The 26,754-nt window shown below is 43.6% G+C and overlaps 1 protein-coding gene across 1 annotated transcript; it reads left to right on the forward strand.

The window, feature by feature from the left end:
- Positions 1-3,144: 3,144 nt before the first annotated feature.
- mxd4 (MAX dimerization protein 4) lies at positions 3,145-24,219 on the forward strand. Its single transcript, XM_070925003.1, has 6 exons — positions 3,145-3,217; positions 3,868-3,967; positions 7,463-7,492; positions 20,554-20,668; positions 22,491-22,653; positions 23,758-24,219. Exons 1-6 carry the CDS (start codon positions 3,154-3,156, stop codon positions 23,919-23,921), a joined length of 636 nt encoding a protein of 211 aa, XP_070781104.1. The 5' UTR covers positions 3,145-3,153; the 3' UTR covers positions 23,922-24,219.
- The last annotated feature ends 2,535 nt before the right edge of the window (positions 24,220-26,754 follow it).

Here is a 26,754-nt window from a genome sequence, read left to right on the forward strand (position 1 = left end):
TTCAACCAGGATGTAGTGAGGCTAATTTGGTCTCTTGTTTACTGTGTCTTCATATCACCACGAAGAATGTACATGCGGGCAGGACAGCAAACGATATTCTCCTGTGAAAAGCTATCACACCTCCTCATAAATAAATCATCGTATTCCATTAAGCTTAAGGAGTGACACAAAAAAGCACAAAATATCTCCCCTATTCTGATCTGTAATATAGCGAATTAGAATTGCATGGGAGGAGAGATCATTAATCATCTCACTGGCAAGCAGCCTTGCCTCATAAGTGGGTATTAAAAGGACAAACAAAAGATAGCTAACACAACATAGAAACCATCCACATGATCCCAGTCTGCTTCATGGCAACAGCGAATTTGTGAATTACAAAAAAAGTATTATTACGCTAAACAGGAGTCTGAAATTAAGTCATGCAAAACAAAGGCAGGAAAAAGACAGGAAATAAAAGCTCTTGATATAGACATGAATTTATATACAGTTTCATCTGCAGCTGAATGTGGTTTCTGCATGGCTTCAGCTGGGTGGACCAAATATAATCTCAATTTTATGTCAAACCATCCACACTCACCTGCATCCTCAGTGTCTTGTACAATTTTGAGTTTGCTTGGCATACAATTAATATTTACCCTTAGTTGCCAGTTTATTAGGTATACCAAGCTAAAACTAATACAGTAGCACTGTCATAAACCTTTATGACATTTATAATGTTCCATTTTTGGTGAGACTGTTTAAGAGAGGTGTTGATTCAACGTCATGGTCCTTTTGCAAAATGTAGTTTGTGGTGTTGATGGGTTGTGTTGTGTTAAGAAGTGTTAAGTGTTTCGTATAGTTTGTCCAAACAAATTATATCAATGAGGGTAGACTACTTTTCACAATGTGTTGTATACAAATGGATGTAGTACATTTTTAGCACCACCGATATATTTCCCCTTGTGTCTATGTGGCTGCAAGTGGCAATCACACACAGCTTTACACATTTTAGGTATTTTTTAAATTTGCACATCCCTCGTGCAAACTTGTTCACATGTACGAAAGCTAACAGCAACTGACTTACAGCAGTTTGTGCTGTCTGAAATATTGCAATCTATGATAAACTGTCTGCGGTGCAGGCCCCATGAGGATCCTGCGTGACACTTATTACCAAGATCCTACAACAAAAACAATGTTTGTGGCTCTGCTGCTCAAGAGCCCTTTCCTCATCATTCACACTAAAAGTCACTTCCCTCAATGTGACGCCTTTGTGAGTTCTTCAGAATGTACTCCAACAATCTGAGGCACAAACATCTGGCTGCTAGCAACATCAACTGCCTGCCATGCAGACCAACCCACATTCATATACTCTGCAGGCACTCCCACTGAGATATTCATAACTATTAAGCAACTAGCATTCACTAGCAGTGACATTTTGCTCATGGCCCACAATTCAGGTGCAAGAATATTACACAGCTGAAGGTTCTTTGTGATTATTAATTAAACAACATTAGGCTTGATTCTGATGGGATTTGCCCTCTGAAATGAAGCACTAGTACTGCATCTGGAGCCAGAAGTAGCTGCTACCAGAGGTGTACCCTTCAGTCAGGCTTGAGTCATGAATCTGATGACATTGGACGTAATTCGACTAAACGAAAAGACTTGCAACTGGACTTTGACTGTGACTGTAACACCAGTGACTTGTGACTTCACTTGGACTTTAGCCTTTCGTTTTGTATCCTCCTCAAGCACATGAACTAAAAATAGAAGATTTTGTTATATTTTGTCTGTTGTGATTTCCCTAACAATGGATATTGAATCACTTCAACAGCAGAAGGGAAGGGTCTTTTTTGGTATCGCAAACAAGCCGACAGACAAAAGATAAATCCTTGGATTATCACATTTGGATGTAAAGACTCTGCTGAGGTCAACAAAAAAACAGACAGCAACGTGCAAAACATAAAATAGTGAAAAAACAGCATCATAATGTTTTGTTGGACCAACCGTATATACTCACATTTGAGAAGCTGATCAGTCAACCGATTAATTACCTTATTGTTCCAGCTTTAATTGTGTCCCAGGAAAAACATACCAAGGCACACCTAAAAGTTTAAAAGTAATGAATAAGATTTTTTATTTAATTAAAATTGAATTAAATTCTATTACTCTGTTTAAAATCATACATGGCATTACATTTAGCGAAGGGTGCATAATGACTTGTTTAGGAGTTGAAACACAAAGTATATATGAACTTCACTTGAAACTTCATAGCCAATAGAAAGACTTATTTGTGACCTGCAGAACAATGACTGTGTCCCAGCTCTGGCTGTGGGTGTATCAAGAGAGATGTCATTAATACATCCATGCCTCTATTCCGAATGCTTTTCAAAAAGATCATATTTATTTTGCAACTTTTACATGTTCACTATGTTTTCCTCAACACCATGCAAATAACGCTGTAACTCACTTTTTCTCTTCAGAACTCGTAAACCAATTCAGTTTTTGCAGCCTCATACAAGACTTTCATAATGACTTAAACAGGAAATGAACACAGAACACAAACCCTGTGGATAATTTTGCCATGTCACACACACAAACACACACACACACTCTTATGGGAAATAGCAGACGTATATAAAAGAGCCTTGTTGACTGAATGGCTGTTGAATGTAGTTTACTTCACGGTCCAAATCCAAAAGCATACTTTTCAGAAGTTATCAAATTAAGCAACCAAAACAACATCCCAAGTTCAACTATCACACACGCCCAGAATTCATCCTAGCCAATCAGATCCCGCTTGTACTCGTGTCAAACCAATCAGCTACTGAGGGGGCGAGCAGCTCAGGCTGTTGCTAGGGCATGTCCCTGATGACTTTCACTCCGTCAAGCCAATCAAATCGCATTTCACCTTTTCAGCCTTCTCATAGGCTAAAACCTACCCGGAGAGCCCGCCCGCCGGCTTTTCTTATTGGACAACGGTGCGATCACTCACTTCCTGAGTTTTAGTTAGGTGCTGTTGATAGTGTAGTTTGGAGTCACCAAGACTCAGAACTGAATATAGCAGGCGCACATACATCGCTCTGAAACAGTTGTTAAATTTCCATTCCATTACTTCATGACTTGTACATTTGTGTAAATAGATTACTTCTATTTTTATAACGAGACAACAACAAGATGGAACTTAATTCTCTTTTAATTCTGCTGGAGGCTGCAGAGTACTTGGAGAGAAGAGACAGAGGTATTTCAAGCTAAACTGACAAGTTGTCAGGATTTTCTAGGCTAATGATTAGTTTGTGAATGGAGCATTAGGATGGCAGCTAGCTTAATATGCTATCATAACGTAAAGTTTTAACGTGCCCTGCCATAGTGCAGGTATGATGTCACTTTACAGACAATGGGACACAGACCAGCCGATGGGTGCAAACTGGACCTCGTAGCTTATGTGCTAGAAAATGATAGCTGTATTTTATTACTTAAAGTATGTCATGCATTTATGAAGTGTGTTTGTGATGTTTTCTGATACAGGGCATGTGTTGTATATACTCTGAATGCTGTGTGTTTCTGTATTAGCTCTTCGGAAATGAGTAAACAAGAGTGACATTGAAAATATGAGCCTGTATCGTAATGACAAATACTCATACATGGCCATGTAGCATTCACTGTTTATAATAAAGAGCTCGCTGAAGGCTATACGGTGCTATGTGGATGTATTGGGAGCGATTACATTGATGATCGATCACGTTTTGTTCCTCTTGAAATGCCATTTAGCCTCTACAGCTATTCCATGTTTCACCATTTCCCTAAATGACTCATTGGCAGCTTATTTTCTGTTTATTCTCGCAGACTCCACAATAAATTAACATTGTTTTTTTGTGTGTGTCTCAATAGAGGCAGAACACGGTTATGCGTCTGTTTTACCATACAGTAGCGACTTTTCCAGAAAGAAAACGAAAACCTCGCCAATCTCCAGAAAAACTCAGAACAATAGGTAAATATAACTCCTGCTTTTTTTTTTTTTTATCTGTTTGTCTAGAAAAAAACACACACACACATAGTGGAGGAGAGCTGCTTTCATGCACACTGCCATCTCTCTGCTGCCTGGGCTGGGCTCTCTGTTTTGGTCTCTCCAATAAACACTGCCACGCGTACACTGTCAACTCTGCTGCTCCCACTCTCTCTCTGTTTCACACACACCTAAAAACCCTCCCCGAGCTGAGAAAAACACACACACACACACAAGCACGCAACATGCACGCAACCTTTCGTTTCTGCACCCTGTTCTTGCATGCTGTCGCCTGTGAAATGGCGTTTTATTTTCATGTGGTTTGTGTGTTTTGTGTATGTGCGTGTGTCTGGTGTTAAATGAAAGTGTCCTTTACCAAGGGGTCCCCTGTCAGGACCCCCCCCCCCCCCCCCACACACACACACACACACACACACAAAGTTCATGAGGGTTTCACCGTTGTTGTCTCTGAGATTCCGTAGATCGAAGCTGCTGATCAGATTATCGATGGCTTTTCATTTGTCTCCTCGTGAAACTGTAATTATCATCCCGAGTTTGGCCCCATTCATATGCTGTCACAGTCTGCAAACTAGCACTCACTGCTGCAAGGCCGTCAAACAACACAGAATAACATTACATAAGTAAATACATGTTAAGTTTCAGTTTCGGTTCTGCCGCTCGTCGGACAACTGGTTTAAGTCCATTTAACATTTAATTCTCATCTCTGAGATTAAAAGGCCTGTTCAGTGGGAGGGCCGCTAACAGGGCCGTCATTATATATTCTTTTCATAATTGATTAATCTGGCAATTATTTTCTCGCATAATCGATTAATTGTTTTGCCTATAAAATGTCAGAAAATAGTGAAAAATGCCCAATGCAATTTCACAGAGCCTTTAAATCCCCTTTGTATCAATCCAGCATAGTGGACCCTCACTATGTTGGTCTGAAAGAGGGTTTAAATTGATTGGGACGCGCCCTCATCAGGAATTCCCTTTTCTCTTGATGTCACATGACTCTATTTCGGGGGCTTTTACATCATAGGCTACATGCAAATGAACTTTTGCAGGGATGTTTGGCCAGGTGTGCAACAATGAACTCTTTTCATCTGGTAACAACCTGGTGATTTGTAGTAAATGTGTTTTTGGGTGAAACTCTTCAGAAACATTTGCATGATGTGTCCCATTCAGTCCGGTTTCATTCCCAGGAGTGCGTGCACATCGAGATCTTATGAAAAACAATAACATTTCCTGTTGACTAATATCAGTTTAGGGATGCACAGAGAGCCTAATTTCCTCAGTAGTGAGAGTTACGTCATTGCATGTCCAGCATGTTAACCTGTGGTGTCAACTGTGGTTATTACACTCCTTTTTAAGGCGTAGAGTTTGGTCAAGTTGAAATTATGTTTGTATCCGTTTGTCTCAAATGACAATGCAGTCTCTTCCACATTCCTTTGATACAATCTCTGGTTTAGTAACACAATTATTGAAGTATCTGGGTGTATGTGTGTGTGTGAGAGAAAGAGAGGGTGTGTATGGGGATGTGGCAGGTGGGTGTGGTGGCTGAAACAGACAACTACACACTGTGACAAACACCAGCCCACTAGGCCTCATTCACCAGACCTGCTTTTCCCTCCTTTTTCTTATGACTGCACTGAGGGCAAATTCCCCAATTCCCTTTATGCTCTCATACAGTTTCTTTTAAGGCTCAACAGGATGCTGGGGGTAGTGAAGTGAAAACATGTTTCGTGTTTGAACTTAAACTGTATTTTCAGTTAAACAGAAGCTGCCTGTTAGTTAAAAAGCACAGTGCTTTGCTTTGTAGGATCAAAAACTGCAGTTAAAGTGTTTGGTGTTTGGTGATCAAATGTGCACACTAAAACAGATAACATGATTTGCAGTTGTGCAATATTCAGGGCATGTGAAAAAAAAAACAGTCGGCAGTCTATTTCTGCACACAGAAAGAAGAAACCCTGGTGGAGTTTCCTTTTTTTACTCGCACACTGTTGTTAAATCAAAACGCTAAAACGCTTCTAATAAAAAAAAGAGGGGACCTGGAATTCTATTAATGAGAGTTTTCCTGCTTCACCTCTCTGTCACACTAGATATGAAACTAAAAGTATAAATAGTGCAGATGACAAGAAAAATACCCTGCTTATTTAACTTCCTTTGCATCCTTCAATTCCTTCCTGTGAATGTGGGAAAACATGCACAAGCATGAGCTTTGGGAGTTTTACATCCCATAGAAAGGGTGATATCAGGCTAATTTACAGGCCTTTGATCATCAGGGCCAAGTTTATGACGGCAGATGACAGAGTGCTTTGCATGCCACGCCATTTTTTTTACATAACATGTAAAGGTGTGTGTGTTAACCTGCTGTTATTACTGGTCTGTGTGCATTCTCTTCCTCTGCAATCTTCCGTGTGATTTCCTGGTCATGCCCATGTGCTTTGACTGGGACGTTTCCCCAATTTGTGCATGTTTGAATAGCACAACTTCCTCCATGACGGAATAAAGCTCTTTGTCGGCCTTTTGTCAGGCGGTGCTGTGCTCCTTCTGGGATGATTTTGTGCAGACGCCACGTTATCCCAGTTGCAACTGTAACCCTTTTGGTGCAGCGAGCCGTGTCTGTGCAGAAGCCTTGGCCTCCTCTGCACAGCTGTGGGAACCACTGCTTCGCGAGCACAAGGGCTCTCAAACAGCGGAAAATCTGAAAGGGCTTGTTGTCAGCCTGGCCCTTTGTTGTTGCTGTTTTTGTTTTTATTGCCGTGGTATCCATGGCGGTCTCATGAACAGAGGGCCTGTTTCAGATGGACTGCAGTGCCCCGGCTGCACATCATGATAGGGGCTCTCCTCAGAATAGCCCACACGCTGAGGAATTCTGCAGCGTCTAGGCCTCCAGACGTCTGAGTGTGTTTTTATCCCATGTCCACGCTGCTTTTCAGCCAGCGTGCAACAACAACAGCAGTGTGCGCATGCTGTTTGTATGTGTGTGGGAGCGGGCAGGGAGGGGGGGGGGGTTGTGCAGGGTCACAGATACTACTCTCTCAGGGTCATTTTTGTACTCTGCTGCTCGTTGTGTGTGTGACAGATGTCACACAGACACGAAAGAAAAGATTTAAAAAATCTGGACTCCATCAATCAGAATGAATATGCAGCAGAAAAGGCTTGTTTTGGAGCATTATAATATTCTGTCTTTGGTAAAACTTTCTTTCTGCCTGTTGCTGCACAATAAAGGAAAAAGCCGAGAAGAATCGACGCCTCTCTTTGATGTCTTGACACATTCAGAATGTTTCTCAGATCTGCTTTTTCTTCCAAACTTCTTGCTTTCCATCCATCTTACATTTAGATCAAAACATTTCCTAACCAAGCCTCTCATCTTGGGATTTATTCATTACGCGTCATGTGATTTGACATTTATGTAGCGACAGTATTTCAGTGCTTGCTGCCCTGACGTTCATCCGTGTCTTTTTGTCCTTTCAGATCGTCGCACAACGAGCTGGAGAAACACAGGTAAGATGACATCTGAGGCCCTTTGACCCACTGCATCTCTCATGTTTGTCTGATCTGCATGCATGCGTCTTTGTCCCAGCACCCTTGAGTTCCTAACATACCGAGTGAAGGGATGTTGGCTACAGGTGAACGTCAAATATTTTCCTCTCGGGCATAAAGCAAGCACAAGATTGGATCAGAGGTCATCTTCAAAGATATCTGATCAATTAATTCCTCGTGTCTGAAAATGGATAATCAGCTGATTTCAAAGAGCACCCTCATGTTGATTAGATCTGTCTCCATTTCACGGATAAAACTCGTTACCTTGTATGGAAAGGGACTCCTGTCAGTAATGTGATAATCCTGCCCAGACTGACGCTGTGAGCGGAGGCGGGGTGAATCTCGCCCCTCATTTCTCCAAACTGAGAAGCCCACAGACGACACACACACACACACACACACACACACACACACACACACACAAACACAAACACAAACACAAACACAGTGAACTCAGCTCGTGGTGATGCGATATCCTCGTTCTTTAAAGGCACAGGCGTCTGTTTTTACTCTGTTTTGACTTCACCAACAAGGGAAGTGACTTCACAGATGCAAAGGGGGTTCTTGTCAGGAAGCAAAATCCCTCTTTGATGTAACCCTAACCCTAGCAAAACAAGTAATTTTTTTGCATCAAGGTCACTCGAAGTTGATTCTTTGGAGGATTTAGGAAACAGCTGATGTGACGATCAGCATGTGAGCAGAGGCTGAGATGGGCGTGCTAGGCTGCATGACACACTGTCACCCATGTTAAGGGATTGGGGTTTGCCAGTCACATGTCTGGGAGTGAGTAATGGATGTGTGTGTAGTGCGAGAGAGAAACAAGTGCAGACATATTCCTCAGACTGAGAAGGCCCCGGCTGATTACACTGCAGGTGTTGAGACACAACAGTTACCTCATGTCCGACGATGGGAGTGGTTGGTTTCAAATGAAGTGACGTCCAGTCAAACTGACAAATGCAAGTGCCAGTAAAGTCTTCCATAATCAGTTTACTCACTTCCCTTGCCAACACTGCGGCCACAAGTTTCTAAAAAATCTTTTTTTTTAAACATACAGTGCAGTGTCATGACTGTAATGATTAAACATGTGACTTCTCTTTTTTACTGATGTTTTGGCCATAATGAAATCACCTAAATTAATGAAATTATGTTTAAATACTCTGCAAGTCACACTGCAGTGTCCTTGGTGATGCATTAGTTCTTATTTAAAAGTACTTTCCTGGCGTCATTTTTCTTTCATCCATGACTGTTTGTATGGAAAAAGTTCAACCTACTTATTTGTGATGACAGGTCCTGCAGTAACAAGGCGTCATTGTGATCCTTTGCAACATAATGCATCCTGGATCAGTCCCTGTCTGGACCTGCAGCCTCAAATTACATGGTCATTACTCCAACATGCAGGTGTTAAAGGTCGAAACTGTGACTTCAGGCTTTAGCACAATCATCTACAGTACGTGTGTGTGTAGTGTATTATACTTGCTATAGTTATGTAACTAATGTATTGTTTATCAAGCAAAAATACCAAACAGCTGCTCAAATGTGACAGTTTTGTATCCCGTATATTGATATATCTTTTGGTCAGACAGAACAAAAACTTTGAAGACATCTCTTTTTCACTGTCCTCGGTTGATCTCTGTCTGTCTGCTGCTGATTCATAAGACAACCAAAAGCGTTCAGCTGTCCCGTTCAACCAGTTTAATGAGTGTGCGGCCAGTTTGGAGCATCCGGTCTGGAGCTCTGATCTTCAGCAGTGCCAGTATCGCTTCCAAAAGCTCGACCTCCCTCACGCCCTCAAACGCCACTCCAGGGAGGTGCTGCTGTTTGAGCCCTGACTCACTGTCTTTGTTTGGTCATGTGTCGGTGTGTTTGGTTCACGCTGGTGCAGAACAGAGCCATCCTTGTGCTGTTTGTTCACGTGGTAGACAAGGTGACTGATGAATGTCTGGATTAGACACCGGAAGGCATTGGATGTAATGTGGATAGTCAAATAGTGGTTTGTAAATGCTATCTTGCAAGTAGGGCTGAGTCGACATGCAACTGGAATAAACTGACACCTGATGTTCTGTAGGAATACTAAAATGATAATATAAATATCAAAATATTTTCTACAAAGCCCCCTCTTTTGACAAAAGAAGCCAAGGTAAAGAACTTTGACTTAAGAAATCCAATACCCAGCTCTATTTTGAAGTCATCTGTCCATTTGAAGCCAGTGTCGGCGTCTAATGTGACATCTTTCAAATAGGTTTTTTTTTTAGGCCAAAATGTGTCCATTTCCCGTGGACATCAGGCTCACTGGCTGCTGCTCAGCAATCTTATGCATGCTAGGTGTCTCTCATGAAACTGACTGCTTCCTTGGCAGCCGTTCAGGAGGCACCCTGCATATATTTGTGTCCTGTTATCAGAGTGAGACGTCTGGGTGGGTGCCAGCAGCGTCCCACAGGGTCGCCTGTCCTCACACAACCTGCTTATCTGCTGCAGCCGTGTGACAGCTCTGTATAGACCTTCTCGAGGGTGACTCTGCTGCTTTTTTTTTTTTCCTCTCTCATCATTGCATTGGCACAGGCCGGAGCTGCAGAGCATCAGCTTGACATTTCCGTGAAACCAAATGCTACTATGTGGTGGGTCTCTGCTGGCATTGCTTCCTTCCCATTTCTGACTTCAACAGCTCTTGATAACGCCTATGACGACTCGTCCGTGCCACAAGTTTCCTTTTCTAGAAACGTTAAGATATTGCGAAGCTACAGAGGTTTTGGTTTCCCACATATCACCTGTTTACAGGAAATCTGAGTCCATTCGCGTAAGGCAGGGCATCTGGTATGTTTGTGCTGCTTCCCTCAATTGAAAAAAAGGATTTACAGCTCTATTTTTACCTCACAGACACCACCCATGGCTGTCAGGTGCTCTTGGTTTCATTTCTGAGATCACTCACAATGATGGTCAAAGTATTATCTTACAGTATATATCGTACCGGAGCAACTGTGTGGCACCTATCGAACTTAACTTTAAATTTACATGTGCTTCATGGACACAGGGGCAGGCAGTCAGTTTGTCACGGTCTAATCTCCTCTCTAATTAAATTTACTCTCCCAGTGTCTTCTACTCCCAGCTGTGATGAATGACTTATTTGGCTCTGAGGAGCTCTTTCCTCTCGAGTGAAGCTCCTGTGTGTGTGTGTGTGTGTGTGTGTGTGTGTGTGTGTGTGTGTGTGTGTGTGTGTGTGTGTGTGTGTGTGTGTGTGTGTGTGTGTGTGTGTGTGTGTGTGTGTGTGTGTGTGTGTGTGTGTGTGTGTGTGTGTGCGTGCGTGCGTGCGTGCGTGCGTGCGTGCGTGCGTGTGTGTGTGTGTGTGCGTGTGTGTGTGCGTGCGTGTGTACAGGAGGTGCAGCGGCTGCACCTCCCTGAGCTGTTTGACTTATGGCTGTGTGTCGGTGGGAGGGAGGGAGGGCCGTCCACAGCCCTGTTACTTCACCTGCTTGTCTTCTACTCTTTTGTCTCCTTCCTTCTCCAGAGACCACATCTGTTTTTTCTGTTATATTTTTTTCCCTCCTCTCCTTATTCTGGCTCTCCTTTTTCGCCCCCTAAAAGTGTCTGAGTCAGCAGAAACCTGAGGCAGTAAGGAGGAGGAAGGCAGAGCTCCCCTCCTCACAGAGGGCCTTTATCACTCTTTACTGGTCCTCCTGCCAAAACTCATCTGTGCCCATTTCTCTGCTTTTGAGGTATAAATCTTCTTTTGTGACAGTGAGTTTATGCAGTAAAAGGCCAGGCTTTGATGGGCCTGTTGATCCTGTTAATCTGCATTGTGTGGATTGTTAACTGCACAGCCGTTGTGAATACAGCTGTAAGGTCATTATTATGTCCACTTCCTGCTTTTAAAAACAATTAAATTATTTTAAAGAGTTAAATGTCATGTTTGTCTCTAACAGCAGCTACATAAACAAAGTGGAAAGTCTTTATTCCTCCCAGGTTTGGGTTTTAGTGTGGCATTCACATGCTCACATGATTGCGCGTGGCTCTTGTACTTAACTTCCTCAAATGTTACACTGTCAGTTACATTCCTCGTGTGTGTGTGTGTGTGTGTGTGTGTGTGTGTGTGTGTGTGTGTGTGTGTGTGTGTGTGATGACCTGTGAAGTCATCAGGAGGCGTGCATTGGCAGCTAATAACCCACAGTAATGAAAGATGCACTGTACATGGCCATTAAGGCACATGTGGTAATGTGTAGCAACACGTATGTTCAACATGGAATCAGTGAATGTTGAGCTAATGTCAGGGATAATATCCTTATAACAGAATACGTAATTTTATATATATAAATCGATGTCGACAGCAGCAATTATTTTCATTATCAATTAATCTGCAGATTGTTTTCTTGAGTTAATTGTTTTCTCTGTTAAGTAGTGAAAAATGGAGAACGATTAAGAAGCTGCAACTGGGGAGCGCTTGGTGTTTTCTGCTCGAAAAATAGTTCATATTTTGTATACTTGTCTACTTTTATCGACTAATCAATGAATCGACTTATTGTTTCAGCTTTAAATGTATGTATTTTGTCCATCCAATACATTCACAATACGACATAATTGCCATGAAGTAGTCCTGTTATGGAGAAATACAACCAGATATATTAAAGGGATATCTTCGTTGGTGTAAACAGTATGGCAAAATCTCTATGACTGTTGGCACATTTCTTTCCTGATATATTTCGTCATATTGCCCAACCTTACGACAGACTGGGTTTGTCCAAATCGTTACATACATTTGCCGAAGTCAGTGGACATTAGTCTCAGGACGGTCTGGGTTGTAACTGTTGAGAGGCTGTATGTGGACAAAGAATGAGAAACAGGCTACAGCTGGAGGTCAGCAGCAGAGGCCACGTGTGGAATTTCTCCACCCTAAGGTCACCGGGCGCTGAGAAACTCTCAGGTCAAGTCCGGCCATGATCGCAGAGCGGCTGCACGTATACTATCTGTTGACGATTTGTGTGTTTGCACAAGGCCTGTGGATGATCTGCGCTGGCTTTCTCCGCTAACCCTTTCTGTACATTCACACAGAGAGATGTTTGAGTGACGCGGCCGCCGTAGACCTACATTTAGGTGAGAGCGTTCCTGCTCCCTCTCAGGTGTCGCTGCTGCAGGGAACACCACGTTTCTGTGTCAGTAAACTTGGTTCACTGCCACGAAGCAGCTGATGCTCATAAAACTAAAAGTGCAGGACGCGCTTTAACGAGGTGCGTGCGTGGCTGGGTTTCAAGGGCAAGGAAAAACAATTCAAAAAAGAAGTGAAAAGAAGTAGAGCGGGGAGGAAAGTGAGTGAAACATCCACGGTTTGGTCCCGCAGGCCTCCGCAGAGCCTGAGGCAGAGGAGGACGCGAAGGCATTCTTGAGGGCTGCCGTAAGGGAGGGACGGGATGCAGGGTAGGACGTGGCTGCTTTGTGTGTCGAGCAGGCAGTCTGAAATTCAGGTCAGCAGAGTATGCACACATACGCTGGAATGTAGAGTTAAGTAAGAGAGGCGGTTTATGGGAGGGAGGGGGGCTCTGTGGGTAGATGGGGTCATGAAACCAGCAGGCAGAGTAGAAAGCTCTGCATCCGCATCCACGTTCAATGCTGCTTGTTTTTTGGCAAGCTGGGAGTCACAAGCGAATATTTGTTTGATTATGCATTGATAGCGCAGATTACAGCCGCAGGCAGTCTGTCATGCATCAATCTGTTGTCGTCTCTTCTTTATTCTCTCTAGAATAGTTGTTTTGAATTCAGCAACAGCAGTTTGTAACCTTTGTGGCTTGTGAAGCCTGAAATGAAGAAGAAAGACAAACAAATTGAGGAAAGTCTTAAAAAATAAGCATAATTTGTGTGGTAGAAATGTCACCTTTTCTGTTCACTATCTCAGAACCCCTCAGATTTATCTTGCAGACTTTTAGATGGGCCCAGACCCTCAAATTGGACCCCACCCCGCTGTCCTAAAACCTCCTTTCAGTAGTAAACAGCCACACTTTTACAGTAAACATGGAAGCTGGAGTCGTCTCTCATGCCACGAGATTCCTGTGTGTTAATCATTCATTATAAAACCAGTGTCAGGGGAATGTGTTTATTGAGCTCGCTGAACTTGTCTCTGCTAGTCCATCCAACAGATGCAGATGTACTTTTCAATGCACGCAGCGGAAGGCAATTAATGTCCAGGTCTGTCATTTGGCATTGTGTTGAAGTGATTCAGAGATGCACAGGGAAACCTTTCTTTCGTCCGACCCCCCCTCTCTGTTTGCTCACACGCTCTCCTCTTCAGATTCTATTTGACATCTGTTTTTCTGTTAACAGCAGTGTAATCGCGCTGTGCTGAGGAAGGGATTTCATCATGATCCATGCTCGCACAGGGGATTGTTTCAGTGCACGAAAAAAACAAATCAAATGAGTCCAATTACTAGGCATTCCCCAGCACGCCCAGTGGAAATTCCAGTTTGTTTTGTGGAAATAGTAGTGCAACGAGTGAACAACAAACTTCCTAATTCTGCAGTTTCCTGTTGTTTAATCACAAGTAAAGCATGCAGAGCTCATTCTTTAGCGTAACTCCACGAGCAGTGAAGTAACCAGGCCCCTCCCTCTGTCTGCACTGCTGTTGTGGTTGTTTGCTGCTTGCGTGTTAGAGCAGAGTCATGTGAGCGAGGTCCCTGTTCCTGCCGTCAGGAGAATGTGTTTATGGGGGACTTGTATTCTGTCCGTCTCGCCTTGCAGTTGTCACTGCACACAGTGGGGTGGGTGTGGCATCCTCGATGACAGAAAACAAATACAGCTCAACCCTCTCGTGTCTCTCTGTGCCTCGCTGCGCGTCTCTCGTCTCGCTGACGTGGGCAGCCTGGCCAGCCACTCTGCCAGTTTCACATGAGCTGCTTCAGCGCCGTCTTATTTTTCTACCCTCTTGTTTTTCAAAGACGGCACATCAGATCTCTGTTAAATGTAAACACGGTCAGGGCAGGGCTGGAGAGTGACAGGGAGACTGATGAACGGCCGCTGAAAGGCCCAGTGTGTGTGTTGTGTTTGTTGTCGGGCCCCTGGGCTGGGTTCCTCACCACCTCAAGAATCCCTCCCATCTGCCTCGTATTCCCCAGGAACCTGCCAGCCAGATGTGGAGCCACTCCACTGGCAACCCCAAATTCCACCACCTCAACATGGAGATCCACACTCACGCAATGCAGTCCCCGCTTTCACTTCACATGACGGCCGCGCTGTAAACAAGGGAGCCAGATGCATAAAGGTTTTGCTTTGGAAAAGTTTGGGGGTATTTCTTTGTATCCTAATCAAAAGATGTGCCACTTAATGACTGTTTGTACACTATCAACAAGCACTATGGTGAGTTTTTAAGGGATGGGAAGAAACCATAAAGTATAATTCTGGTTTATTACAACTTGAGTCTCATTTCTATAGTGTTGGCCATCATTCCTATCTGTAATGCACTCAGACTGTACTCACTCATCAAGTTAATTGTTGAAATCTAGAAACATGGCACCATCATTAAAAACCAGTCTGATGGGATAAGAAACAGAAGCCAGACAGACGTTCATACAGGCTCTAAACAAACGTGTTAGGTAGCGAATGGTTAAATTATTACCCAAACTGACTTCCTGGTTCAACTAAACCACTTTATTAAGATCCAAGTTGTAATGAGCCGGAATGCCGTTAAGCCCTTAAAGATCCTCTTTATTTTGGGGACGGCGAATGACAAATTGATACATTGCATTTTGGGATTAAATTATTGCACTCTCATGCCCGCTTAAAGCTGAGCAGACTCGGCAGCGAATCCTTCATGCTGATGTCTTGTGGGCTCAAAACAACACCAGAGGCCTAGTATCGCAATTTCTTCCCAACAGGGAACAAACCGAGTCAGCTCTGGCAGCGAGAGGAAACATTGCCGTGGTGTTTCTGATGACCTTTGACCTAAGTTTAGCGGGTTTGGCTGCTTGCCAGACAAGCCACTCGGCCCTGTGCGTATGGGTTGAGGAATGCGCTGGGCTGCAGCGAGCTCATTAAACAGTGCAGTGAGTGAGGGGTGAAGGCCCGTTGTTTGCACTGGCTTGCCTTCTCAGGCCCTGCAGCTCTTTGTGTACCGATAGATCTCCAATCCCAGAACCCTGGACGGTCCTGGGACACTGCTGTCACCAGGACTGTGTGTGAACCATTATGTGTGTGTGTGTGTGTGTGTGTGTGTGTGTGTGTGTGTGGACACTGTGAAAACTGATCATGATCACCTCCTTGGTGCAGCATACATAAATATCCTTCATTAAGCATTCATCAGACGTACACAGGCTGCTGCAGATACACTGCTCACCTTTGACTTTGATCGGCAAAACGAGATATTTCACGGTTGTTCTCTTTCGAAGGCCCGAAGTGTGAGCACATCTGTGAGAAAGGCCCGGTCTGTACCCAGTAACCTTGGAGTGCAAGTCAGCAGTTTAAATAGCTCATTCCAGTTTCAGCAGCGTGCATCTTTCTGAGCAAAAGTTCCTTTTTTCCCCCTCCTCTGCCTTTGCTTTGTTTTGGCACTGATGGCGAAGAGGAGAGGGGGAGGGAAGGCCAGAGATCAGACACAAATCATCCCGTGGTACTTCTGCACGCGAGAACGGTCAGGTGGTCATTTCCCTGCAGACATGACTTCAGAGCAAATCAAATTGCAGATTTACTATTAAATCCTCAGCTGCAGGGAAAATACAGGATGTTTTGTTTGTGTGGTTTTAGCAATTTTCATTTTTAGCAAAGTCACAAAAAACTTTTCAGCGCTAAAATGCTGCTGTTACACCATAATAATGCACAGTATCACATTTAACTGTTTTTGGAGGAAGTCTGCTTTAAAAACAATAACACTTTGAAATGTGAGTATTTGAATTTTAAAAACATGCACGTGCATTGAAACCTTGACTATTGAACTTGTTTGAACTTGTTGACACACACAAGTCAGGAAAGTACAAAACCTTATGTGATGCCACACCAGCAGTCTCACACTGTGACACTATTCATGCCTGGAACATCAAAGAGCGTCCTATTTTCAACCCAGACAAATTGGAAAATTTGATGTGATTCAGAACCATGTGGGCCAGGCGGTGCGAACCGCCTGCTCTCCTTCATGGACACCACGGTCGCGCTCATCTGGTGCCACACTCTGCATGGCTGTCTGAGGCAATCTGATAAACATTGCGTGACCAGGGCCTTGCTTAGGAATAACAAACGTGAGGGAGGGAGGGTCCTCCTAACCTCAGTCCAAATTGTCAGTGCGCGCTTGAAGAAAACTAGTCAGCTTGTCTCGCAGCAGGAAAACATGTGCTGCTGGAAGGGAGCTGTCATGAACACGCTGCCATGTTTGACCAGGTCCTGTCTTATTGATATGCGTCAGAAACTTGAAGCTTTTTAGACAGTCTTCTTAGACAGTCACGAGGGAGTCGTGTAGCATTCATTGCGCGGCTCAGGACGAAGAGAGGCTCAGCCCAGACTTGTTGAAACTCAAGTGACAGAAATGCTCAAGTGGATCGTTATCAACAGCTAAAGAAAGAGCTATTTGACGTCAATTCAAAAGCTGCACTTTGGATGTAGAGAGAGAAATGTGCCACTGAAGAAGTGGCATTTCTTTTTTAATACTTTTTTTTTTTTTATACATTTTTGTTGAGTTTTCACATTTGGAACTGCTAACATGTGACAGAAGTACAACAACAACAAGCATCAACCAGCAGGCGGTTAGTTTAGCTTAGCATAAAGACTGGCAACAGGTGGAAGCAGCAAGCCTGGCTCTGTCCAAAGATAACAAAATACACAGTTCAACACCTATAAAGCATGCTAATTTCTATGTTGTATCTTGTTTGTTTAATCTCTACCAAAACAAGTTGTGGTTTTATGGGAGATTGTTTTGCCAGACTTTTGACAGACCTGGCGTTACCGTGCGGTTGACAGGCAACCAGCCAGGAGAGGCTAGCTGTTTCCTGTCTTTGTGCTAAGCTAAGCTAAAAGCTATAGCTGCTGGCTATAGCATCACGTGTGCCATACAGATACAAGATAGATAGGAGTAGTCTAACTATAAAAGTTAAACGACTACTTGTTTTCAATCACAATTCATGTAAATGGTCGATGTTCACGAAACATTTTTTCTCAGAATAGCTCAAGATTGGTACTGTTCAGGAGTAATTTCCTGAACAATATCAAGCCCTTTCTCTTACTTTAGATGTTCAATTTTAAACCAACATTTTTGCTGTCTATACGCAAAATTTTAGTCTGGTTTTGTCCCCTCTTTCTATAATCTCCTCAGTATTCCCAAGATACATTACAGAACAGTTGCTAGGAATGGCACATTCCATAATATCCTTTACAATTGTATTTTTATTATCCCAGAAAGCTTTTCCTTCTGTGCAACTCCAGATAACGTGAGCGCGGTTTGCCTCCAGGTCACCACGGTTGTTGTCGGCTTTTGATTTAGGGTGTGATGAAAAAAAGGGGTATTTCTGAAGGCAGTGCAGACTTTCATTTTATTTTCATGTGGTAAAAGCAATGGTAAAAGTGCATCTGTGCACATTTCTATCCTCTGCCAGGTAAAATATGTGGTGAGCCGCCTTATTCATCACAGGCCCCACCTGTAGTTAAAAAACGAGTTTTCTTGGAGGAGGGAGGTGGGTAGTTAGGCAGGGTATTCGGGGAACGCCTTGTTTTTGTTTTTCATTACAAGAGAGGGAGAGAGGGGGGAGCGGGGTGCAAGATGGTTGCCCATTGGCTCAAGTTACCCTTTGGATGATGTGTATGGAGCCCTGCCTAGTGCAGCTGAGCACACTGCACTCAAAGAGGCCTTTTTTCAACGCAAGAGAAAGTCATCCACCAGCTCGGACCCCGCTCCCTTCCAAAAAAACACTCCTCTCCCCCCTCGGCTGCAGACCCCCAGCTCCTTCCTGCCCGCTTCCCCTGGCCGCAGTCCAAGTGCTTCATGTGGCTCGACTGGGGCAGGTTGGAGGTGGGCCCCCGCCCCTCTCCTCAGAAGACACTTGTTTTCCAGTGGGACGAGGGTGTGTTGGTGTTGGCAGGGTGGAGCAGAGGGGTGGAGGGGTTCAACTGATGGGGTGGGGCGGGGGGTGGAATTGCCCCTTGGGAGAGGAGGAAATAAAAGAACGAGAGCACTTTCACACGCCCTATTTTTGGGAACGCCTGTATGCACCTGTAGAGAGGTGGAGATGGTTTGAAGGGCACTTTTGCTAATCTTTTTAATATATATTTTAAAATGCCGCTGCATTTTTCATGGCTGCAGACAAATCCCCAGATATTAAAGATGCAACTATCATTTAGGATTTTGGATTATCATGTTTAGTCCCTGAGACTCTCTTGTTGCCCGCAGGCCGTCTCTGGCTGACCTCTAAACGAAACAGACGGGGCTAGTGAGAGGGTCTTACTTTATGTGAATAACACAGGCGACACCCTTCCTGAAAAAGAAACAGGGAAAAGACTGTGTGTGTGTGTGCATGTGTAAAGAGTATGCTCTTGTGTACTAGCTGTGTTATCCTGCGTGCTGGGCTCTGCAGCCGGCCCTAGAGAGCTTCATTTCTCTGATTAGGTTTATTGTGGTTGCAGCGATGGCCAGTGGAGACCTTGCATTGTTGGAGTTTGTTTACCGTTCAGACAGGGTTAGCCAAAGGAACGGGAGAAAAGGGGGAAGGCTAGCTCAGAACAAAGAAACGGTTCATGGACAAGCTTGACTAATGGACGCTTGAAAGGCCTTTATGAACAAATTTGAATGGACCAAGGACAGACAGGGGAGGTAATCTGCTGATAAAAATGTTGTGAATAAAAGCTGACTGTTCATTGAAATAACACACAATATCCACGCAAAGTCAGTCAGCGTCCACGCAGAGATGGACTTCTTGCCACAATCACTGACTTAAACGTCCAAATGCTGCACCCAGTGAGCTGTTTACTTGTGGATCCAGGGTTGTTGGCCTGCAGGGCTTTGGCAAGGATGCAGGGTTTTCCGGGGCCACAGTTTGAGTGACCAGAACAGATGAGAAACTTCTCATGGCCTTCATTTTGGTCAGTAATGATTTTTGCACCCGGTGACTGTGGGGTTTAAGGACTCTCCCTTAGTTTTAGGGTATAGCAGGATTTCCATGTGGTGAAATAGGCAGCTGAGACGGACAGTGGTAATGCACCACTAGACAATACACAGTTACATTTAGGTCAGTATGTTGCACTGAGGCATTCTGCACGTACATTAGTAACAGTGAGTAGTCGCGATTGTGCAATGCAAGTATGTTTTTGTGAATATACAGCCAAACTTAAACTTAACCAAATTTAGTTACACAGGCAGGCAAAACCCAAAAGGCTTAAAATAAATGTACTTTTTCTAAAAGCAGGAAAGTCCATGAACACTGGCTGTATGATACGACGTGAAATGAAGATAAATTGCCACATTTTTCTATGTAATGACAAGCATTTTGTAAGTATATCAGTATGTGACATTCCCTTTCTCATGCTGGCTGACTTTTTATAAGTTTGTCTGGATTAATGACAGCACGGCCCGTTATTCCAGACTCGTACACTGGACTTTGGGGAGATTGGTTGGTTGAATATCTGGTTAGATGTCATAGATTTATTTATTGGGAACGAGGGTGTTTGCATTGCAGATGGGCGAGGATGTGATTCCTCACAGGGGTTTGAAAAGTGGTTCGCTGGAGCCTCTGCAAGCCTTGAACGTGCGTAACCATCGAGACTCTGCACCCCCTCAACCCTTTCAACATGCCACTTCTCACGGTCCGGCCCAAAGTCACAGCTGAAACCAAACCTGCAGAGCATCACACCAGATCGTGCAGCGTTCAAGTCGCCATTCTCACTGCTTTAGTACCTGTTTTCTAGCACAAGAAAAAGAACACGACAGTCACAGTACAAGAGGAACAGTATTTGTTTCTGCCCTTCAGGGACGTGTGGATAAGCTCTTGTCAGTCTGTTTGTGTAGGTGTCTTCTCACTTTCCTGCTGGTGGATGTATGCTGACTCACTCACTCATGTATGCTTGTGTGTTTGCAGACGTGCCAAACTACGACTGTACTTGGAGCAGTTGAAGAAGCTGGTGCCTTTAGGTCCAGACAGCACAAGACACACCACACTGAGCTTGCTGAAAAGGGCCAAGATGCACATCAAGGTACTAAAACATATAGCCATATGAAAACATAAAATGCTGGAGACGTGCCTGATTGTTTCGTGTTGCATCTGGTTGATTAGTTAACCTTTCAGAGCCATAATATATTAGTTGTTCGACAGATAATTGACCACAATTTTGATAACTGTTTTTTTATCGAGCACAAATGCCAAACGTGGTGGCTCCACCGTGTCAAATATAGGATTTGTTGTCTGTTTTACATCATTGTAAAATGAGTATCTTTGGTTTCTGAACTGTTGGTCAGACAAAACCAGCAACTTGACGACATCACTGCGGGCATTTCTTACTATTCTCAGACATTTTTAGACTAAAAGAACAATCGATTATTCAAAAACTAACTGAAAGAGTCAAATCAATTGATAGTTGTAGCTCTAATGTAGAGTAAAACTGGATGAAAATCTCCTTGAAAAGTCCAGTTCGTCTTCTTGAACTTCATGAGCTCCAAACTAACGGTCTACTTCTCCCGTTTCCTTTAGCTGCTTGGTTTTCTTACTCGCCTTCTTTAAGTGTTATATTGTTTTCTAATCTTTTAATCAGAGTGATTCAGGGCCTGCCACAAAAAAAAGTGCTCCCAAGATGGACAGGGGGGAAAAAAACCCAAAACACCAACAAACGAGTCAACAAAGTGGAACATACAGGACATTTTTGGCTGATCTGTAGATATGCGAAAGGAGATGCAGATCACACACAGCGCGAGACATGTAATACACTTGTGAAGTACACTTTAGGACATGCTGTACTGCTCTTTCTGTTTACAAGCAGCAACAGTGTGGTTGGTGGAAAATCCAGACGTAGCGAGTTTTAACCCTTCATTTCCTGTTTATCATGCATGTCCTCTCTGTTCAGGCGAATTCCGGTAATTCTCATCATCGTGTTCTCGCATCAGAGGGGGGCCACATGTGTTCGCTTTGATTCACCACCGAGAACTTTCATATGCAAATAAGTGCAAAATTGAATCCCACATTGAGTCAAATGTTTACAAGAGTTTATATTTATTTTTACTTTCTAACCTACAAACCTCATGCAGTCACTCGGCCACTTGCCTCATTTCACGTTGAATACTCTCCTTTGTAACTTTGGCAGAGGTCTGATTGGCAGGAGATGATAGAAAACAACACTGGGTTCAAAAGATTTCACATTTATATGTGAGAACATCAGTAACAGCATCTGTATAATATGACATGAATCCAAATTCTAGCAAAGATCCACTGTACCCATCATCAAAAATATTAAAAATACCATGGTAATCACAATTGTTTAGAAATTCTTCTATTGTATACCTGTGCTTAGTCTCTTTGTTGTCTTTTACTGCATATCAACACTTGAAAATTAGGTTATGTAAGAGTTAAAAAGATGATGTTCGTGAGAAGATGTGCTATTTAGATTGCTTTTCTGTTGTTGGCCTCAATTGTGTGTGTAAAACATGTTTTTCTTTTCTTTTATTTACAAACAAACATAGTATGTGGTGTGCAGCAATGACTCGTCTTTTTTTCATGTCAAATGCTAGAAATATTCATTTAAATGTGATATTATTGTGTGCCTTTTCCCAAAGGTGCCATATCCACCAAAAGGTCACAGTGGGATTTTTTTTTCTGAACTGCTTTTGTGTTCCCTCACAATAAGTTTTAGATTCCTATTGCAAAACTCACTGCGAGGGGAAGAAAAAAATATACCAGAAAGACATTTCCCACGGTGACCTTTTAGGGGAACTGTACATTATTGTGCGACAAAGAATACAATATACAGTTAAAAGAGAGAGTAAAGCATTATCATTGATTTTTGGCATTTATGTGTGTCTCTGCAGAAGCTAGAGGAGCAGGACAGGAAGGCTTTAAACGTGAAGGAGCAGCTGCAGAGAGAGCACCGCTACCTCAAACGCCGCCTGGAGCAGCTTTCTGTGTCCGGATCCGTTGAGCGCATCCGCACCGACAGCATGGGCTCCACCATCTCCACCGACTCCGAGCAGGGTACGCTGGCTTTGAGAAGTAAAGTAGCCGTGCATAACTTTCAAGAGTGGATTCAGGCGTGCGTGGCGTATTCTGAAATGCTTACATGTAGATTAATTCCAGAGAAAGTTACGTCAGTCACAACTTCTCACTTTGTGCAGCTCTACTGCATCACGTGGACATCAGGGCTTTATGTCACTTTGACATGTAAATCAATTGTAGAACGCCTCCACATTTGACGCAAATCCAAAACGAACAAGGTATAGCTCTGGCTGAGGTTGACACATACACTGTATACCCTGGAGCTCTATCTGTTTGCAAATAACTGCTCAACTGCTGTTTGCATTCCGCTCGCTGTCCACTGATAAACTCTGGGCTTCGCTGTGATCCAAGTGAAAAGCCACTCGATGATTAGACCCGGCCTTGTTTGCAGGCGAATGCCCCGGGGTAAAAGGTCAATACCTCAGACTGCAGATAAAGAAATCTAGCGCTCCTCTTTAGATACCGATGGTGGGAGATTTCGTGTCATGCTGTCAGTAACAGTAATCTGTTTGCCTCTGAGGTCAGGGGCATAACTTGTATCCACTACTGTGGTTCTACTTGAATGCCACTATCCCAAAACCCCCAATCTCATGAGACTTAAGGTGCCAGTAAACTTCATTGGAAGTGCTTGTCGGATTGTTAGACAGTCATTTGAATTGGGGGGCCCACCTCTGCAGCGGCTGGGCAGGTGTGCGCAGGTGAGAAAGTCGGCAGATGATGATCTGATGATCTAGTTCTTTTTGAGCATAATCTGAGTTTAAAAGGTGCAATCTGCTGCTCACCAGTGTCACAGACTCCCCTGAAATGCTTAGTTCGGACAGTTACAGTATGCTTACTAATCCTGGATGAGGTAAACACACATGCAGTTGTTTATCAGTGGATGGGGATTAGCTGCGGGAGCACAAAGATCTGCCTGTTTGCCTAGAGTTAATGGCTGTCTAAATCCGGGTTTAATCCACAGGTGCAGCAGGCTCCCTAATAAATATGCCCACAGTTGGGTGGAAATAAACAGTTTCCCCTCTCTTGTTCTGTTTTTGAACAGTACCCAAAATAACCTGGTGTATTTTCTTTTTTCGCATGCAGACGTGGACATCGAGGGCGTGGAGTTCACTCCTGTCGAGGCGGACAGCGTGGACAGCATCAGCGACGGCGAGGAGGAGGAGGACCACTACAGCCTCCAGAGCAGCTCCAGCGACACCAGCTACACAGCCACACATTCCCACAGACTGCAGCCGCACCACTGTTAGACACCGCGCGGCCATCCACCTCCCAACCAGCTTCCTCCAACATGCTTCCCTACCTTCCATTTGCAATCGCCAACGCCGCCCACTACCTACATCAGACCAGTCCACAGCGGCGGTACACCCTGAACCTGTTCCTCCTTTCCTGGCCCCTGCTCTCCAGGAAGCACATGGGGCTGAAATGCCACTCAAGCCTTCCTGACCCCCCCTGACCACTGACCCTACCTCACCCTACTGTATCCTGCCTGAACCTGCCCCTCCTGACACGCCCTGCCCTCCCACTGCCTCCCGACCCCTACCTAGTGTTGCCGCAGGCTCAGAGAGAGCAGAGCAGAGTTTGTGGTTTTAATGGGGACTTCTGTGGTGTGGTGGACAGCTTTGACTTGTTAATCAAGATTTTGTAAAGTTAAAGTGCATGTTTAGGTGTGTGCGTCTGTGTGTGTGTGTGCGTGTGTGTGTGTGTGTGTGCAAGAGAGAAAGACCAAGCGAGGGAGGTCAAAAACAAAACATAAGCTTCATGTCATCTCTATGAGGCAATAATACACAGACAAGGCTTCGCACTAAGTTTGAGATGTAAAAGGTAAAGCACTTCTGTTTGTTCTGCAATATATACAACAAACAGTTGTTTACATCATACAGTATCTTTCCTTTACACAATAAGACTTACAGGAGTAGCTATTGCAGACGTCCTGCCCGTTCTTTGACACGTTTGACTGCTGAAAAATGGTCAAAGACTAAAGGAATAGTTTTGACATTTTAGGAAATATATTTATTCATTTTCATGCCGAGAGTTAAAAGATCGATACCACTTTCTTATCTGTCTATTCAATATATAGCTGGAGCTAGCAGCCAGTTATCTTAGCTTAGCATAAAGACTGGAAACTGGACCTGGAAAGACTGGCTCTATCCAAGGTTCAGAAGCAGGCTTACCAGGACCTAGAAAGCTCACTAATTAACAAGTTTTATCTCGTTTGTTTAATCCGTAGAAAAACTGAAGTGTAAAATTGACAAATTGCTGTTTCACTGCTTCTGGCCAAGAAACAGTTGGGCACATAAACCCCTGTAAAACAGCAACTTACATGGATTAAACAAACAACATATAACTTGTGAATTAGTTTTTGAGGTGCTGGTACGCAGATGTATTTAACTTTTGGACAGAGCCAGGCTAACTGTTCCCCCCTGTTTCCAGTCTTTATGCTAAGCTAAGCTAAGGACTGCTGGCTGTAGCTTCATATTTGGCCGACATGAGAGTGGTATCGACCTTCTCACCTATGTCCCAAAATTTCCCTAAATGTAAAACTATTCTTTTAATTTTCCCACCTTTTAGCATCGTAACTTTTTCATTGCAACTGCGTGACCATTGTGACCTAAAATGGGACTTTTTCAATTGCTACTTCTGTTCACGTAGTCTCATCTTCATTACCAAAAGACAAACTGAAAAAGTTACAGAGCTGTAGCAGAGAAGAAAGAATGTATATAGATGTACAGTTACTGTCCAAACCCTCAAGTCTCCCTCTGGTTGGGCTGCCTAACCACTACTGACCACTACACTATACCACCCTATGGTGTGGATGGACTACTATGTCAAAGAAAAAAAGGAGTTGCCTCAGAACTAAAACTCTATTCCTTAAAGTTTGATAAAAATCGTGTGTTTCCTCAGTAGCGAATTGATGTAGCAATAAATACGAGAGGCGGGTGCTTCCTCTAAGTGTTTAAATGATTCTGGTGGACCATGAGGTGTCACGGGAGACTTTTTCCTTTACCTTTTTTTTTTTTTACCCTGTAGATGGCAAGTGCGTGTTTACAGAGAGTGGACCTGCAGAAAAAGGGGACAATTCTCCTTTTTCCTTCTCACTAAATGGATCCTTCTCTATGTCCACGATGCCATTTACCCAGAATTAGCATTTCTCTACAGCTTTGTTACTTTTTCAAGCAGTGTTCATGTGTGTCTGGATTTTTTTTTTGTTCTGATTAACAAGTCAAAGCTGTAAATGTGGAGAAAAAATATAAAAAGAAAAAAAAAAAGGGCCAGCTCTAATGATTTGTTCTCTGTAGAGGCGTTCATTTTAGCTAACTTAGCAAACTAATCACATTCAGTTGAACTTTTCATTTCTATAACAAGACTAATGATCTTATTTTCTCTCTGCTATCTGTTGCTTATTGCTGGAGCTTCTGGGCACTGCTGAAGACCAGCGTAGATGAAATTTCCTCTCTAACTTGTCTGTAACTTATGCACAGTAGTCACTATTGACGGAGGAGGCGCTTCTGTCGCTCTCTGACTATTAGATAATCATTAGGCCTCAGTCTCTGGCAGTCTTTAGAGCTTGGCGTCCTGACACTTAACAAAAAGTAGGGCCAGTCCACCATGGCGGGTCTGATCAAAAAAATAAAAAACTACAAAAGACTCATCAAAAAAAACATTGCATACAAAAGAAGCTACGTGTCACGAAACGTGATATTAGCCAGTGTAGTCTATATTTCTTGTATTAAATTTTGTATTATATTTTCCTAAATGTTCTCTTTTAATGAAAAGACAAAAAAAGAGTGAGTATATATATCCATATATGAGAGACAGACCGACAGACATGAGGCCAGGCTTGTTGAAGGGAGAGTGGGGGCAGGGGAGCTGATACACTGGCCCCTCTCCCTTGGGTGACTCTCCTGCTGTCATTCTGTGCCTTGGTGAGCCTTCGACCTCCCTCCTCGTCTTCCTCCCACCTCCTCACCCTCGGTCCCTACTCAGGTCACACTCCCCCCCCTCCTCTTAATCGCATCCTCCCTCTTCTTGTCCTCTGGCGGGGCTGAAAGCTTTGATTTCAACCCTTTACCATGCCAAAAC

The sequence above is a fragment of the Enoplosus armatus genome, chromosome 2, assembly GCF_043641665.1.
Source record: "Enoplosus armatus isolate fEnoArm2 chromosome 2, fEnoArm2.hap1, whole genome shotgun sequence".
Classification (NCBI taxonomy): Eukaryota; Metazoa; Chordata; class Actinopteri; order Centrarchiformes; family Enoplosidae; genus Enoplosus; species Enoplosus armatus.